The sequence below is a fragment of the Erinaceus europaeus genome, chromosome X, assembly GCF_950295315.1.
Source record: "Erinaceus europaeus chromosome X, mEriEur2.1, whole genome shotgun sequence".
Taxonomy (NCBI): Eukaryota; Metazoa; Chordata; class Mammalia; order Eulipotyphla; family Erinaceidae; genus Erinaceus; species Erinaceus europaeus.
Window position 1 is genome coordinate 115,970,603 of NC_080185.1, and position 18,672 is coordinate 115,989,274.

General features: G+C 34.6%; 1 protein-coding gene across 6 annotated transcripts in view; it reads right to left on the reverse strand.

The window, feature by feature from the left end:
* Positions 1-18,672, reverse strand: part of CNKSR2 (connector enhancer of kinase suppressor of Ras 2) — a 299,057-nt gene that overhangs the window by 180,498 nt on the left and 99,887 nt on the right. For all 6 annotated transcript variants that reach the window (XM_060182888.1, XM_016195185.2, XM_007538945.3 and 3 more), the window contains exon 5: positions 5,751-5,792. In XM_060182888.1, the coding sequence (XP_060038871.1) occupies positions 5,751-5,792 (42 nt within the window). The remainder of the gene's footprint in view (positions 1-5,750; positions 5,793-18,672) is intronic.

Here is an 18,672-nt window from a genome sequence, read left to right on the forward strand (position 1 = left end):
AATAGTGCAGATGAAGTGTTGGGGGATATTCCCTGCATGCTCTTGTGTACTTCTGCTTTCAGGTATATATTTTTCCCCTAGTTTATGATTGTTCAACAATTTGTTTGCCTTTGTACGTTAATTCTCTTTTCAGCCACCAGGTTCTGGATGCCAGCGAGATGCTGACCAGACTTCCCTGGACAGACGACCCCATCAATGTGTACTGGAGCTATGCTTCCTCAGAGCCCCACCCTACTAGGGAAAGAGAGACACAGACTGGGAGTATGGATCGACCAGTCAACGCCCATGGTCAGTGGGGAAGCAAGTACAGAAGCCAGATCTTCCACCCTCTGCAACCCTCAACGACCCTGGATCCATACTCCCAGAGAGATAGAGAATGGGAAGGCTATCAGGGGATGGGATGGGATATGGAGATTGGGTTATGGGAATTGTGTGGAATTGTACCCCTCTTATTCTATGGTTTTGTTAATGTCTACTTTCTTAAGTTAAAAAAAATTAAAAATTGGTTAAAAATTAGTTTGCAATGGACTAAGACAACAATTTTTCGAAGCCAGCTATAGTAAAGAAATTTGCCTTTCACAGCATCAGAAATATTTTGAAGATCAATATAAAATTATTTCTTTTTTTTTTCCTCCAGGGTTATTGCTGGGCTCGGTGCCTGCACCATGAATCCACCGCTCCTGGAGGCCATTTTTTCCCCCTTTTTGTTGCCCTAGTTGTTGCAGCCTCGTTGCGGTTATTATTGCCATTGTTGACATTGCTTTGTTGTTGGATAGGACAGAGAGAAATGGAGAGAGGAGGGGAAGACAGAGAGAGAGGGGAGAGAAAGATAGACACCTGCAGACCTGCTTCACTGCCCGTGAAGCGACTCCCCTGCAGGTGGGGAGCTGGGGGCTCAACCGGGATCCTTACGCAGGTCCCTGCGCTTTGCGCCACGTGCGCTTAACCCACTGAGCCACCGCCCGACTCCCATAAAATTATTTCTTTTTTTTTTAATTTAATTTAATTTAATTTTAATTTTATTTATTTTTTATTCCCTTTTGTTGCCCTTGTTTTTTTTTATTGTTGTAGTTATTATTGTTGTTGTCGTCGTTGTTGGATAGGACAGAGAGAAATGGAGAGAGGAGGGGAAGACAGAGAGGAGGAGAGAAAGACAGACACCTGCAGACCTGCTTCACCGCCTGTGAAGCGACTCCCCTGCAGGTGGGGAGCTGGAGTTCGAACCGGGATCCTTATGCCGGTCCTTATGCTTTGCGCCACCTGCACTTAACCCGCTGCGCTACAGCCCGACTCCCCCATAAAATTATTTCTATGAAGTCATTAGAGTGATACTCTTTTCAAAAAATTTTCTAAAGTTAAAATATCAATATAATCATGTTTATTTTATTATGGATAATAATATAACATTATCTCCAAGGTTTGGGCTAATTAGGAAAAGAAAGCTATGCTTATACAAATGCTATGATATAGATGATAGGGAAAAGATTAATGAGCTCTTTAATTCCTCTCTAAGCACTATTAGTTATATGCAAGTTTAGTTGTTTCTATTCTAGGTATCAAAAAGGCACAGTAATCTCAGCTAAAATGCTTATAAGTTTAAAGAAAGGAAAAAATTACAGAGAACTTATTTTAATAAAAAAAATTCTCAAAAGCCCAAATAAACCAACTCATGATAAAACCTATATATAAAAGAAAAATAGCTTGAAAAGAAAGAGGACAGAAGGAAGAGAGATCACTCATGTGAATGCCTTGAAGTACCATACAATCAAAATATAACCTTAATAGTAAAATAATACAATAGGCATTCATTATCTTCATTCATTTTTCTGGTTGTATTGTAAAGATGATGGTGGTAAAATGCTGGTATAAAATGCTATACCAAAGGGCCACACTGTTGGTTAATGTAACTGGTGTATTTGAGACAAGATCAGGAGGTTCACGGTGGTATGGCTCTACTAAATAGTGTATTTGAATTCAGAACATTCTGAGTTCAGTGATTATGCGAACTTTGGGATTTCCATGAGTTTGTCAAAGCTGACAAGTGTTTCAAGTTGACCAATGAGAGTAGAAGGTCAGTGATAAGCACAGAAAGTTGCTAAAGCACAAAATCTGAAATGGCTCTTCAGAAGTGTTCTCTACAGATTCAAAGCTGTAGTAAAAAGTAGAATTTGGAGAAAGAAAATATAGAACAGAACTGAAAAGAACTCTAGACTATTTGTAATTGATTTTTTTTAAAACAAATACAGGCTAAATAGCAGGTCCACAGTGGTAAAATATAATGCTATGGATATTGGCCCGTGATCACTCAGACACACAACATACTGAACTACCTTATTTTCCTTAGTCCTTGATAGTCTAACTCTGCCATCTGTTCCAATATATTTAATGATAAATTCCAAGGAAATCCAAGCTATCTAGTCTCTTCTCACTCATTCTTATATTCCACCTTAATCTCTTGTCTTTGTTTACCACTGCAGCCAAACAACCCCCTTCCTTCTTTGGTCTTCTGGGTTTTAGTCTACTACTTTCAAATACTAAGCCCTAAACAACTCTTTCCAGTGTTAAAAAGTGAACAGAATCTCCACTATGGAGCCTCTACTTCCCCCAGTTCTGGAACCCTTGGATAGGGCCCCTTTCCCGTATGCCTCTCCCAATCCATATCAAATAATATTGCATCTGCCGATCACAACCTAACCAACACAACTATTGCCACCTCAACATGCTTCAATTCAGACTGTGTCCAGAGACTTCACGTGTGGAATGACAACCCTTCAACTTCATTACTCGGGTGAGACCTTTCCTTTCATAGTATACTCTAATTTCATCTCAGGTGGTTCACTTTCTAACAAAGTCCCAAAACCTAGATATACACCAGTTTCTGTGAGAGAGAGCATATGTTCACACGTATCCGTAAACTACTGCAAAATATATGCCTGAAAGCAGAAGTGCACTAGAGTTTGCAGTGAGTACCCCCCTAACACTTTCTCTCCTCTCTTCCAAGCTTTGGGTCCATGATTGCTCAACAATTTGTTTGGCTTCGTATGTTAACTCTCTTTTCAGTCACCAGGTTCCAGATGTCATCAGGATGCCGGCCAGGCTTCCCTAGACTGAAGACCCCACCAATGTGTCCTGGAGCTCAGCTTCCCCAGAGACCCATCCTACTAGGGAAAGAGAGAGGCAGACTGGGAGTATGGACCGACCAGTCAACGCCCATGTTCAGCGGGGAAGCAATTACAGAAGCCAGACCTTCTACCTTCTGCAACCCACAATGACCCTGGGTCCATGCTCCCAGAGGGATAGAGACTGGGAAAGCTATCAGGGGAGGGGGTGGGAAATGGAGATTGGGTGGTGGGAATTGTGTGGAATTGTACCCCTCCTACCCTATGGTTTTGTTAATTAATCCTTTCTTAAATAAAAAAATAAAAAATAAAAAAAATGAACAGAAAACTTAGCTGAGAATTGTCCAAGTCACTTTTAATTATTTTATTATTTATACTATAAAATTATCCACTGAATGTCACCAGGATTATAAATATAAAAGAATAAATATATACTTGTATAATTCTAATGATAAAACAATGCAAACTAAGTAGGGAAAATTAGAAGGATGTTTGAAGCAAAAATAAGCTATTATCTTACCAAGCAAACAAAAGACATATTCCTACAATTTTTTTCTCAACACTGATGATTCCTTCTGCTCATACTGCTTTGGATTTGGTTTTTACTTAACATTATCATTTAGAATGTTTCATTTAATATTAGCAATAAATATTTTAGGGATGGTCATAGATATCCAGCAAAATAGTAATATTTATTGAATGATATTTGCATTATCTTCTTAGCACGGTAATAATCCTCAGTTTAAAAATTATAACTAGCAATCACATACTTTTTTTTTTTTATTATTCTTTACCATCTTTCACAGACTGAACCTTTTTTCCTCTCCCATGAATATGGTGAAGCCTAAACCCAGGTGTGATAGTATTTGGACTAACAATAATGTATCATTTATGGTCATTATCTTATCTCATTAAACATTTTGTATTAATTTACTAAAATTCGGGTTTGAAGTTTCCTGATGTTTACAAAAAGGAAAATTAAAAATAAAAAACTATTACTGGAAAGAGGGTCCTCAAATCACAATCATACTGGAAAAGTGTCAATATATCAACTTTACATACTGAGAAAATGGTCTCAGAAGAGCTAAATCACTTGACTAAGGTCACTTAAGTAGAAAGTGGTAGAATTAGGAATCAGTAACAGTTCTTTACAATGATCAGATTTCTATACAAAATAAGAAAATTTTGTTTTAAAGAGAGTATTCCAGCACTATATAACAAGTGGTACAATACTTTATTATTAAAAAAAAACCTCTATTCTGGGAAAAGTAATATAAACTGATCCAAACAAGACAGTGCAATTCATAAAGTCTCAGTTGTTTGATGTCATAACCATAATTAAAAATTTTAAATTCCCACTAGCTGTAATAAAAACTTGCAAAAGTAAATTATTGCATTAATTACTAAACCTTTTCTAAGTTACTTATGCTGTTTCTCATGTCTAAAGGTCAACAGCTCAGAATATGACTTTTGACAAAGGAAATGAAATGTCAATATAGCAATAATGAGTTAGTTATTAAATTATTAAAAAATTATTTATTAAATTTTATTATATGGAGGGCAACCTAGATGTCCAGAAACACATAATTGCTTGAGAAATCAATAATAAATTCTGGTATATATTTAAATAAAATGTCAAATTGTAACCCCAAGAAGTTTATTTTCTTAATCTAATTAATTAATCGTATATTTATGAATAATCCCACAATATTAATTTTATTATTTAAAATTATTATTGCTTTCTGTTATCATCTATCACAAGGCATAATCAAAATTTCCCTCAAGAAAATTCCCTAATTTTGTATTACTCTGAACACTTAAAAAATATTATTTATTTATTTATTTACTTATTTTGAGAGAGAGATGCAGAGAGAAAAAGATACAGAAACACCAGAGCACTGCTCAGCTCTGGCTTATGGTAATGTGAGGGACTGAACCTGGGACTTCAGAGCCTCAGGCATAACAGTCTCTTGTATAACCATTATGCTATCTATCCTGCCCCCCTGAACATTCTTTATTGGAAATTGTTTTAATTTCCTTTATTTACATTTGAAAATCAGTAATAAATGTGTATTTCTCTAGTACAGCTATAAATCCATATAAAACTGCCAACAAATGTAAAAACATATTATACATATATTAAATGAAAAAGACAAAGCTAAGAGAAATCATAAATAGCAAGGACCTAAGTTCAAGCCCACAGTCTCCACCTGAAGGAGGCAGCCTCACCAGCAGTGAAACAGTGCTAGTCTCTCTCTCTCTCTCTCCTTCATATATATATATATTTCCTGCCCCTCTGAATTTCTCTCTGTTCTGTCAAAAGAAAGAAAAAGATCATTGGTATTTCTTCTCTGTTTTTAACTACAGCTAAACAGTAAATAATAATAATAATTTTCTCTTCTCTAGCTTCTTTGTTATATTTCACCTTTGCTACATACTGCAATCTTAAAATATTGTAACATTTTTCTATTAAATAGAATAGTTATGATTAATATGACTTTCTATGATTTGACCTTTAATAGTTTTCTTATGACATATATTGCACTCATTTTTTTCTAGACTAAAGTTTTAAATTTAATTAGTAGTACAATATTATCTACTAAAGATGAAAATAAATCTAAATATACTTACCACATGAAGAATTTTATTCTCTGTTTCATATACAGTACAATCCTGGAAAAAATAAATACATAAATCATTAGTTTAAAAATCAAATGTCCTTCAAAATACTTTCTGAAAGTTATACTCAGAAAGGTTTTACAATTCAAGCTAGAATATTAAAATGGAAAAAACTTCAATATATATATATTGAAAAACTCCAAGTGATTATCTCTGATGAACAGTCATGATTTTCTTATTTTTGCTTAAATAAAAATTGTAATCTTATTACTTTGTTAAAGTCACTTGAATAGGGGAATTAATCACTAATTTTAAACATACATAATAAAGGATACTATCCACTAACTATTGTTTAAAAAATACTGTACATGGTCCAGGAGGTGGTACAGTGGTAGAATTCTGGACTTACAAGCATGAGGTCCTGAGTTCAGTCCCCAGCATTGTATGTACCAGAATAATGCTCTTCTTCTCTCTCTCAACCACTGAGAAATAAATAATTCTAAAAATTAACAAACATTGTAAAAATTATTATAACCATTTTTATCTGCACTTATAAATGCAATAAAAGTACTGTGATGAAACTTTTCTGGCATTTCAAATATAAATTTATTATAGTTTAGAACATTAAGAAAAATACTAAAATTTCAAGTCATCAATTCATCATACTTTGATACTTCAATAATTGCGAACTATTCAATATACTCTACATTTTACAATTAGAAAAAACACACCCTACCATAAACACAAATTATAGTTCTTCCATATATTTGACTACCTAAATTGTAAAAGTTAATTTGACAAGAAGTAGCTTTACTTTAATATTATTTAGCTTTTCTGCACACCCAAAACAATTTTGTCCCATACTTTCAGAGGGGGGGGGAAATGTTAGGGGAAGATGATGAAACCCACTTCCATCAGGACCCAGAGACAGAAGAGGAAAAAAGGAAAGAGATTCAGGAATAGTGATAGATGTAGGTGTGACTTAGAAAGGAAGAGAAGGTAGGACCATAGAAAAAATGGGCAGATTAGATAGAGACAGACAGACAGACAGACAGACACACACACACACACACACACACACACACACACACACACACACACACACACACACACACACAGTGATAGAAGTAACAGTCAACTTATATCTATAGCCTTGGGAGAACCACTGCAGCTTCCAATAGAGGGAATGGGTACACAGAACTTTGGAGGTGGGGATGGTGTAGAATTGTACTCCTATTATCTTGTAATTTTGTAAACTAATAACAATTTTAAAAGCATTTTTGGCTATATAGTTCTGAAGAAAATCTATATTATAAGGTATTGTGTATTCCAAAGAATGGCAGTATATTTTATTCATCCCTCCCAACACCCTTTAATTTCAACAACAAGGAATATTGGTCAACATAGATCTTGATAATTTCATTTAAACACAACATTTTACATATTCTTGTCAGTGGTAAATTTTCTGTATTTCAATTAATATCTGATGAATTCAAAGGAAAATAGAAACACTTAATGATTGGGACTGGCCTATCTGAAAGGTTTATGTGCTAACAAGTTTGCTAGAAATAGAGTCATATCTATATCTACATACTTCTATAAGTCAACTCTTAATTTTTAAGTATAGAGTATATAATGTATAGATAAGACACTGGAAGGTCAATTGTACTTAAATCTGAATTTGAAAGAATTAAATTTTAAGGAATTAATTTATAAATATAAATTTCACAGAATTACAAAAGTCAAAGTGTGAAAAGTCAACTATTTAAATGTTTAATTCAAACATTTCTTTTTTATTGGGGGGCTTAATGGTTTACAATACAGTTATTGACACAGGGGTACAATTTCTCATCTCACTATAACAGATGTCTGCAAAACTCTCATCCCCAGAATAAGTCTTTTTCTACCATCATCCACCAGGTCCCTTAAGGTCCCTCTTAATACCCTCCTTTCCCAGGGTTCTTTGCTTTAGTGAAATACAGTCTCTGAGTTTTACTTTGTTTCCCCCTTTCTACTTTTGTTTCTTTAGTTCTGCCCACGAGTGAGATCATCCCATATTCATCCTTCTCTTTCTGGTTTATGTTACTTAATATGATTCCTTCTAATGCCACCTAAGACGAGAAGGTGACTTCATTTTAAATAGCTAATAGTATTCCTTTGTGTATATATACCACAACTTTCTTAGCCACTCATCTGTTGTTGGACACCTAGGTTGCTTCCAAGTTTGAACTTTAACAAATTGGGCTGCCATAAACATAGGTATACATTATTATTTTTGGATGTGTGTGTTTGTTTCCTCAGATATATCCCCAGAAGAGCAACTGCAAGTTCATGGGGTTGGTCCATTTCTATTATTTTGAGAAATTCCCAGACTATTCTCCTCAGGGGTTGGACCAATTTACATTCCCACCACTAGTACAGAAGAGTACCATTACCCACCCATACCAATCTCTCCACCATTAGTTATTAATGTCCTTTCAGATGTATGACATTTGCACAAGAGTAAAGTGGTATCTCACTGCTGTCTTTATTTGCATTTCTCTAGTTAATCAGTTTCTTTCAGCATTTTTTCATATGACTATTGACTCTTTGTATTCTCCTCTTAGGTGAATATGCTGTCCATATTCTCTCTGCACTTTAAGATGGGGCAGTGTTTGGTTTTGTTGTTGCTGAGTCAAACATATATGTTGTGTTTGCTATACATAGGCCAATTCAAATTTCTACATTGTAAACATTTTCATCAGCTGCTACTCAGTGACTATAAAATCACATTGCAATCACAGACTTAAGAGTACTCAAAGAGTTAAGTAATTATGAATACTGGGAAAATTTGATAAGATCCCACAATAAAAACTCTCGGTATATGAGACATACCAAGTGACTAAGGTAGACGTTTTCCAGTCTAAAAAATAATCACATATGAAAGTTATATTAAAAACTTACTGCATGATTGAAACTAAACTAAGTGATTGTAAAAATTGAGATTAATTTTTCAAACAACAGTTGTATTAGTTTTTAGTATACGTATACAGGTGAAGTTACTGTAGCTTAAGTCTGTGCTAAGACCACTAGACTATCCATAATTATTATAAAGGCATGCTGATGATGTTAGAGGGACAGAGGAGGAAAGAAATAATTCAGTTTAAAAAAACTCAGTGTAAAAAAACTTGAAAATCTTGATTTAGAGATGCATCCCCATGTTCAGTTGAAACATTATTCTCAATAGCCAAGAGTTGGAAACAACCCAAATGGTTGCATAAAGAAGATGTGATATATGTATACCTATATCTATATACAGTTATATATATTATAGTGGAATACTGCTCAGCTACAAAAAATTATGAATTCCTGCTGTTCTCTATGTCCAGACTACTTGTGCATTTCTTTCCCCAAAGAAGATGAACTCCTGACATCTGCTGTATGTTTTTGGACCTAGAGAGTATGAGATCTAAGTGAAATAAACTAGAGAGAGAAACAAAGCTAATGAACAAAAATAAAACAAAGTGTTTAATTTTAATACTAAAGTAGTGGTTACAAGAAGGGAAGAAAGAAGGGGCAGGGAAATAAAATTGTTCAAATTCTGAAGTCATATTCTTTGTCACATCATGGATGGAACTTAAAGGAATCATGTTAAGTGAGAAAAGTCTAATAGAGAAGAATGAATACCAGATATTCTCACTCATAGGTAGAATTTTAGAAACAAAAACAGTAAAGGAAAACAGAAAGTAAAACTTGGATTGGATGTGGTATTTTGCACCAAAGCAAATGCCTCTGGGGGAGAGAAAGGGATGGGATAAATGGACATTGAAGTCCCAGTGCATGAAAAGGACCTAGGCTGAGGGAGACAGTGTTTACAGACACTTATCATAGGCAGATGAGAAGTTGCACCCATGTGTCTACAATTGTCCTGTAAAACATTAACTCCCTCAATAAAGTGGGTGGGGGGAAAAGATGGGGGAAAAGGGTTAAGTGTGTTAAAGTATGCATACTAGTCTTTTTGTAGCAAGCACAATGTAAGTATATAAGCTGATTTATAATGCTATACAATTAAAACCTATATAATATAGACAAATGTTACTGAAACAAAAATATTTTAAATTAGGAAAGGTAGCTTTAAATTGCTCTTGGAAAAATGAGTCTTTGGATTAAAAAATAATAAAGGAAAAGTATCTATACTGAAACACAGGAAAGTTACTAAAATAATTTTCAGAGCATATGTATATGTAGACATATACGTATATAGCTATATTCAAATTAATTGAGGAATTGAGGAGTGGGTATAATGCAGATAACCAGGTTTATTCCCAGAAATAAACTCAGTAGATTTAGAGTAAGGTGGGGCAAGGTGCTTCTGATAAACATCATATTCTATGAAATGCTTAATCCTAGTTTATAGTATATCATATGATAGAAGGATGCTAAATATAATAAACTGAAAGGTCAGATATATAGAAGTCATAAATCAGTAAGGTGGTTAAAATAATATCTACTCATCTACTCTAAATAGTTCTCAGATCCTCAGAGATGTGTTTTGGTTTTGTGGTCCCCTAATATTTTGATTGAATTTTTTTTCCTCCTAGTAAACTTTTTTCTTTCATCATATCTCACCACTTTGAATAACTGCTTTTAAATGTTTGCTTCTGTCTTCTTTCAGCTAGATTCTCTTGATTATTACTGAAAATCATAGAATTTCATAAGAAGTGAGACATAGTGCAACAAAAACAAAGAAAGGTGAATACTGACTTGCTAATTTGTTATAAAAAAGAAGAGAAAGCAAACGTCTAGGTTTTATTCAGTTAAGCTGTAATTGTACAGAATAAATTATATCATGATAAATATTTAATTTTTCTTTTATTTTTCCAAGAAGACAAATGTTTATTGAGACAAAGCAGGGATAGAAAAGACAGGCAAATAGATGTTTTAGAGGCATTATAGGAGAGAGAGAAAGAGAGAGAGAGACAGAGAGAGAGAGACAGAGAGAGAGAGAGAGAGAGAATTAGAACACACAGTGAGGCTTATTTCTAATTCAAAAAAAGGACAGAGACATTGGGGGTGAAGGGGTAGATAGGGAGATAAGAGAACTGCAGGATTGCTTCACCACTGTGAAGCTTCTCCCCTCCAGCAGGTAGAGATCAGGGGCTTGAACATGGGTCCTAGCAGACACTAATGTGTGAGTTCCACCAGGTGCTCCATCTTCTGCTCCCAGAATAAATATTTAAATAGTCCTAGGTACTGCTGGGGATTTGTCTTCTTGGTAAGTTATTTTCATCAAAACGTGATAGTAAAATATTTGCTTCTCAAGTATGGGTTTTATTAGCACAGTCAACACTTTTCCCATAAGATCATAAACCAAGTTTTAAAAAGCTAGTAGCATAGAATATGTAGAAATCTACATTTTATGAACCTATTCATCCATGGAAAGAACACCTCTGATGCTCTAGTTATTTTTAGGTTACGATTAAATTTAGGTTTTTAAAATTGGATTTAGTGCTATGCCACTGTATACTCTCAGGAATTCTCTTGAGTAGTTATACTGTCTTTTCTGTGAATAACAAAATAACACTTGCATTTCTTCTTTATCCTTTCCCATGTAGTGCTTCTACAAAGCATATGATGGATATTTAAATGAATTTAAGTCTTAAGGAGAGATACACAGGATAATAATCAGTTATACTTTCTTTCAAATGCTACAACTGCTACACTTAAGAGAATTTTCTATCCTGTATGGTTAGATTACTAATATTCCATACTTTGTCAACAAGACCCCCCTGGGGTTCATAATGCTCAGTGCAAGTTATATTCTCATCAGCTGCTTATTATATATATTCATAAAGACATCATATCAGTTACTAATGCTAATTATGCAAAGAAAGTGAATAAATTTCATAACTGCATATGTTTCTAGCATATATTATAGTATACTCAAAAAATCTAAAATACTGACTTGCTTAGAACAGTTAAATGATCTAACTATGCAAGTGATAGTATCATCATACAAATAATTGAGATTCTATTAAACTATCAAGATGTCTTCATATATGTTATTAATGCATGCTACTTTTTATTTTATTAATTTATTTACTCAAGTTACAATTCTGTTTGCTATAACTGGGGAGAAGAAAGGAGGTATTTTCAAAAGGTAATTCGCTGTCAGGAGCTAATGAGGATGGTCAAAGGTAAACTAAATTTGGTCTTTCTTCATCATTTCTTATTTTTTCCCTTTTGTTGCCCTTGTTGTTTATTGTTGTTGATGTTGTCATCATTATTATTTTTGTCATTCGTTGTTGTTGGATAGGACAGAAATCAAGAGAGAAAGGGAAGACAGAGAGGGGAAGAGAAAGAGAAAACACCTGCAGAGCTGCTTCACAGCCTGTGAAGCAACCCCTCTGCAGGTGGGGAGCTGGGGGCTTGAACTGGGATCTTTAGTCCGGTGCTTGTGCTTCCCCACATGTGCACTTAATCCGCTGCACTACCACCCAGCCCCCCCCATCATTATTTATTTAGTGGAAGATAAAAGTTCAAATAGTAACACAAAGTAGACAACATAAATGTTAATAGATGAGTCCACAAAAAGGAGACAGCTTGAAGATTCTGGAATGATCTGGAGGAGGTGGTATAAAGTCAAGGTGACCTTAATTGACTTGGATTCAGAATTTTGGGATTCAGCAGGAGGACACAGATCATATTATATTATCAAAGATATCAAACAAAGACTCAATCAAGAGCATAAAATATCATAAGATACATGTGGTGTGAAAATGGGGGAAGACCTGGAAATCAATCTGGGGTCAATCATATTATAGAGGGTTATCAATACCAGATTGGAGAATTTTGTTTTGTATAGAAAGAGTAATTAAGATTTTTCTATAAAAACATTTTGAAGTCATATTTCTCCAGGGCAGCAAAAAGTTAGTGACTAGACAATTTCTGGTGATTTTCCTTTACGAGGGGGTACAAATAAGGTAGAATGGGAATACAAGCTCAGTTTTAACTAATAACTTCCCTAATAATTTCTTGCTGAAGAAAAAATTCTGCTTAAGGTACAAGAGTAACTGTAGTGTCATGTATCACGCAGGTAATCACTGTACAAAGTCTCAATCTTGTCTCTAAGCTGCCACCTTGATGAAAGAAGCAGAGATTCATGTGTAGGTAACACAATTCTGTACCAAGTAAGTAGACATTTCATCTCTGTAGAGAATGGTAAGTGGGCATGTACTTTAATAACAAGGGATTGCTCGTAAATGTTTGAGTAAGGCTGTATGTAGGCAACCATGTGCTTTATGAGAATGTGGACAAGGTGGTAGCACCCCGATTTAACTCACATGTTACAATGCACAAGAGCCCAGGTTTGACCCCCCTGGCCACCACCTGTAGGGGGAAAGCTTCATGAATGGTGAAGTAGAGCATGCCCAGGTCTCTCTCTCTCCCTACCCTCTTTATTTCTGGCTGTCTCTATGCAATAAGTAAAGATAATTTTTAAAAAAAAATTTTAAAAGTTACAATGAGATTGATGAAAATTTATGGGTATGGAAGGGAGGAAACTGAAGGCATAAAAGTCAGTCAGAATATACTTTCCTTTTTTTTTTCTTTTTTTATCAGAGCACTGCTTAGGTCTGGCTTATGGTGGTGTGGGGGATTGAACCTGGGAGTTTGGAGCCTCAAGCATGAGAGTCTCTTTGCATAACCATTATGCTATCTACCCCCACAGAATATACTTTTAATAGAAAATATGTGACCTGGGCTTCAACTAAAAGGAACTGATGGTGATGGGAGATGAGCATAATTGTATGACATACATGTAGACAGAAAAGAATTAGGTAAACTAGAGAACTAGATGACTAATTAGAGAGAATAATAGGGAGGGTAAAATTATATTACCTAGAGATCCAAGCCTGATTAAATAGATGGATGATATAGTAGAGATGGCAGTAGAAAATTGGGGGGAGAGGGGGCAAAATAGTCATATTGTGAGCATATGAAATTAGAAGTGGCTGAGACACAGGATATATTATACAAAGTTGTCCAGTAAACAGAAGAAAAAACTGAATTGGATCTAAAAGCCATATCTGGAAGTTTTCATATTGAGTAGTACTTAAAAGTATAAGAAATAAAACTAGCAGGTTAAGCACACGTGGCGCTAAGCGCAAGGACTGGTGTAAGGATCCCGGTTTGAGCCTCCCACTCCCCACCTGCAGGGGAGTCGCTTCACAGGTGGTAAAGCAGGTCTTCAGGTGTCTGTATTTCTCTCCTCCTCTCTGTCTTCCCCCCTCTCCATTTTTCTCTGTCCTATCCAACAATGACGACATCAATAACAACAACCACAATAACAATAAAAAACAATAAGGGCAACAAAATGGAAAATAAATAAAATGAAAAAGGAAAAGAAGTAAAACTTAAGTCATCAAAAAGAAGATAGAACCTCAAACAATGCTTATATTTAGGAGCCAGATGAAGAGTTAGTTATAATGTCAGGAGTAAATTAAGAAAGTACTATTTTATAGATAATGAAAGGGAATTTGAGAAAGGGCAATGTTATATAATAGTGTCCATTTCAAGTGAGAAACTCAGCAAAATGATAATCTTTCTAAAATTTTTAAATTACTATCTTCCATCTTCTCAAAAAGTAAATTCACCAAACAGGGGAAAGGAGGTAAAAATCTATGGGATTAAGAATGGTGGAGAAGACTGTTAAGTGAGTAGACTTAGATGAATTTCTCATCCCTTAGAGAAAAATATTATATAGTACAGACCACAATAATCCAGGAAGGAGCAAAAGGAAAATGTTTTTATTTTATAAAAAAGAAAGCAAAAGTTTTGTCTTCCTTACTAACTTTAAGCTATTCTTAGGATTCCACACAGGAAGCAGAAGAGGTAAAAATTGAAGGAATATGATCATGTGGCACGCTGAAAGTTAAGAAGTGTGTTTTATTCTGAGATTAATGGGAGAAACAGCAAAGAATTTTAAGCATGAGCTTGTTTGACCAATCTATTTCTTTTTAAAATTATTATTGGCATGGGGAAGCCTATGAAATTCCACCACTCTCAACAAGATAAGATTAAGACAGTGACAGAGAGAGTGAGAGACACACAGAGAGAAAGAGAATGAAAGGCACCTGTCATGTCTGATGTTCTCATGTGATGCTCGGGGCTGGAACCTGGGTCCTTGCCCATAGTCAAGTATGCACTTTACCAGGTGAACTATCTCCCAGACACTCAATCTATCACATTTCTGATACACTTTCATCATTCTACCATAATTCAGTATCCTTTCATTCAAATATCATCTGCTTTATTATTGACAAAAATTTAGTATACGTTGTTTTTAAATACATATAGTGTAGTCAGGTGTATAATGGATACATGTCAAAGCTAATTTTTGCTTCTAAGGAAGCAGTCTGAGCATAAATTTAAAAAAATCTAAAAATACACAACAGCCCATTAAAATGTTATGAAGCAACATGACAAATATCTTAATAATGTGTTAATTAGAAGAGCTGGTATATGTGTGTTATTCAATAAATTGTTCTACGTTTGTTTCTGAGTTTTCCAAATCTTTAAATAAAATAGAACTAAATGTCACTGCCCATATTTTTCTGCAAAATAGTAACTAATTATATGGTTAGCACTGGATGAGTAGGGCACTTTTAAAAGAACAAAAAAATTATATAAGCTGTTTGACCACATTGGTTGAACAACTTACTAACAGGATTCTCTTGGTGTTATATCACTAATTAGTTTTTAAAAATTGGGAAAATTAGCTACTCTTACACAAATGTAGTACTAAAGCTTTAAATCCTGTGAGGAATAAGGTCTTGGAAGAATGCAATCAATAGGAAAAAGGAAAAAAAGGTTGCAAATTATTTTGTTTGCTGTATGTGAAAAGAGCCATAGACAAAACTTCTCAAAATTCAATTCTAATTCTCTCCTAGGTGATCTAAAAAGAAGTCTCATTTAGCTCTAATCACTCTAGTCTCTAACTTGACAAAAGAAGTTAATGCCCCAATAAATAAAAAATAATGGGCATGGAAACTAATCTTGTAGCATATAGTCTTAGCGTAGAAGAGCAAAGCACAGTGACTGTTCAGCACCCAAATGGAGCTTTAACATGTTTTTAAGCATTGAAGCTTTTAACAGAGACCCAAAATTTCCACCTGCAATATTCTTGCCTTTAGGTTCATGATTAATCAACAATTTGTTCTGCTTTGTATCAACTCTTTTTTTCAACCACCAGATATCCAGATGATACCATGATGCTAACCTGACTTCCCTGGGTAGATGACCCCACCATGTGTCCTGGAGCCCTGCCTCCCCAGAGCCTTGCCCCACTAGGGAAGGAGAGAGACAGGCTGAGAGTATGGATCGACCTGCCAATGCCCATGTTCAGTGGGGAATCAATTACAGAAGCCAGACCTTCCAACTTCTGCGCCCGACAATGATCCTGAGTCCATACTACCAGAGGGATAAAGAATAGGGAAGCTATCAAGGAAAGAGATTGGATATGGAGCTCTGGAGGTGGGCATCTTGTGGAAAAGTACCCCTCTTATCCTATAGTTTTGTCAATATTTCCAGTTTATAAATAATTTTTTAAAAAAGTAAAAAAAAAAGCAGTGAATCTTTTAAGACTGAATTGTGGAAAACGATAAAAAGAATAAATGTCAAGTTAAAGTATCACTGATTAGGAAATTCACTAGAGAGTCGGGTGGTAGCAGCGGGTTAAGCGCACATGGTGCAAAGCGCAAGGACCACCATAAGGATCCCGGTTCAAGCCCCCGGCTCTCCACCTGCAGGGGAGTTGCCTCACAGGTGGTGAAGCAGGTCTGTAGGTGTCTGTCTTTCCCCCTCTGTCTTCCCCTCCTTTCTCCATCTCTCTCTGTCCTATTCAACAATGATGACATCAATAACAACAATAACCACAACAACAAAAAGAAGAAAATTCATTAGAGTGAGACTGTGATCCTTGTAACTTTCATTTTGATAGATAAAAGTAGTAAGTTAATCTTCATTATGAGCAAAGATTATTCTATGTCAAAACAAGATCTACGGGGAGCCGGGTGGTAGTGCAGGGGGTTAAGCGCAGGTGGCGCTAAGCACAAGGCCCGGCATGAGGATCCCGGTTCGAGCCCCCGGCTCCCCACCTGCAGGGGAGTCGCTTCACAGGCGTTGAAGCAGGTCTGTAGGTGTCTGTCTTTCTCTCCCCCTCTCTGTCTTCCCCTCCTCTCTCCATTTCTCTCTGTCCTATCCAACAACAACGACATCAACTACAACAACAATAAAAAAGACAACAAGGGCAACAAAAGAGAAGATAAATAAATAAAATTACAAAAAAAAAAAAGATCTACATGGTTTCAAATGACCTATAAAATAAAGACTGTACATATTTGATGTTTCCTTCAGTCATCCACTTATTACTCTCTCCCATTAGGTTGTCAATATTTTCAAAGGAATCTTTATTCAATTGGAATAGTTTCTCAAGGTGCTTTTGACTCTATAAATATAAATTTATCAGTTATGATTATTTTATTGCATTTATTTTCTATTTTTATATCCATCATAATTGCTTACATTGGTTTTAGTATAAAAGAATACTTTTAAAAATATTTTATTTATTTGTTTTAATAAGAGAGATACAGAGAGGGGAAGAAACAGACCAGAGCACTGCTCAGTTCTAGTTTATGGTGGTGCTGGAGATTGAACCTGGCAGCTTGGAGCCTCAGGCATGAGAGTCTCTTTGCATAAACATTATGCTGTCTCTCCAGCCCTAAAACAATACATTAAAATTTGTTTTTATTGTAACAAATCTTCTAATTGCCAAACTAGTGTAGCACATTAAATTTCTTTTGTACAAAAATTTCTAGTCTTGCAGTTTTAAAATCATATTACTTGTGAATTTCATTTAAACTTAAATTTTTATGACCTCAGTAATAACTTTTAACAAAAATAGCTTTCTCTGAATGAAGATTCATATTATATGAAATATATGAAGAATTTTAAACTTATACAATGCAGCTAATAAGATTTCCTTGTAATAAAATGTTTTTCTCATTTCCAGATGTTGAACTTACCTGTGATAAACACTTAATATATCAAAATGGAAAGAAAACCTACAGATGGAAGATAGTTTTTGTTCCTTGTGGCAAATTCGAGAAAATTTTTAAGCAGAAATGAACACCATGCCCCATTATAAATAAAGTGCAAATGAAATACTCTTAAATTTGAAACCATTCAACTATGAGAAAATAAATAGTATATTTGAAATAATCTCCAAGTATTAGCTTTTTAAAATTCTTGAGGCCATATATTTTTTATCCTTTATCTATTTAGAATGAGAGAAAATGAAACCAATTCTCTATATAAGTGTCTGAATGTTCAAAAAGTGCTGCTTACTTGATAGATATTGTTACATAATCGATGTTTAAATTATAATACAAGCTAAGTTGTCCAATTAATAGTACAAGCTTGATTCTAGCTTACTTTATATACCTTCAAAAGGGATAATACACAGAATCAATGTACATTTATTTCTCAATATTAACAGTGAATGATTAAAGAATTTTAAGCTTTGAAACACTAAAAAGATTATTACTTTCCTAGCACCCATATTCAAGTAAATTAAATCTAAAACAAAGTCACACATATAAACATAGCACTAAACTTACTATATATATTATTTAAGTTTTCTACAAACCTAATTTTGTTTCCTTAAATTTAATTGAATGATATTGTTGTACTTAGAATTCCTAGTGTATTGCTAGACTGTGAATTTTCATAGGTTAATTGCTGTGGCGCGTTATTAATTTCTAAATATATATATATATTTCCTTTAAGGGAAAGTAAGATTCCTTGTACCACTGAAGTCAACTATGAAAATGATTTACTTTGTCTAATGAAAAATTAGCAGAAATGTTATCCCTCATTCCCATGTAGAAACTTAAGA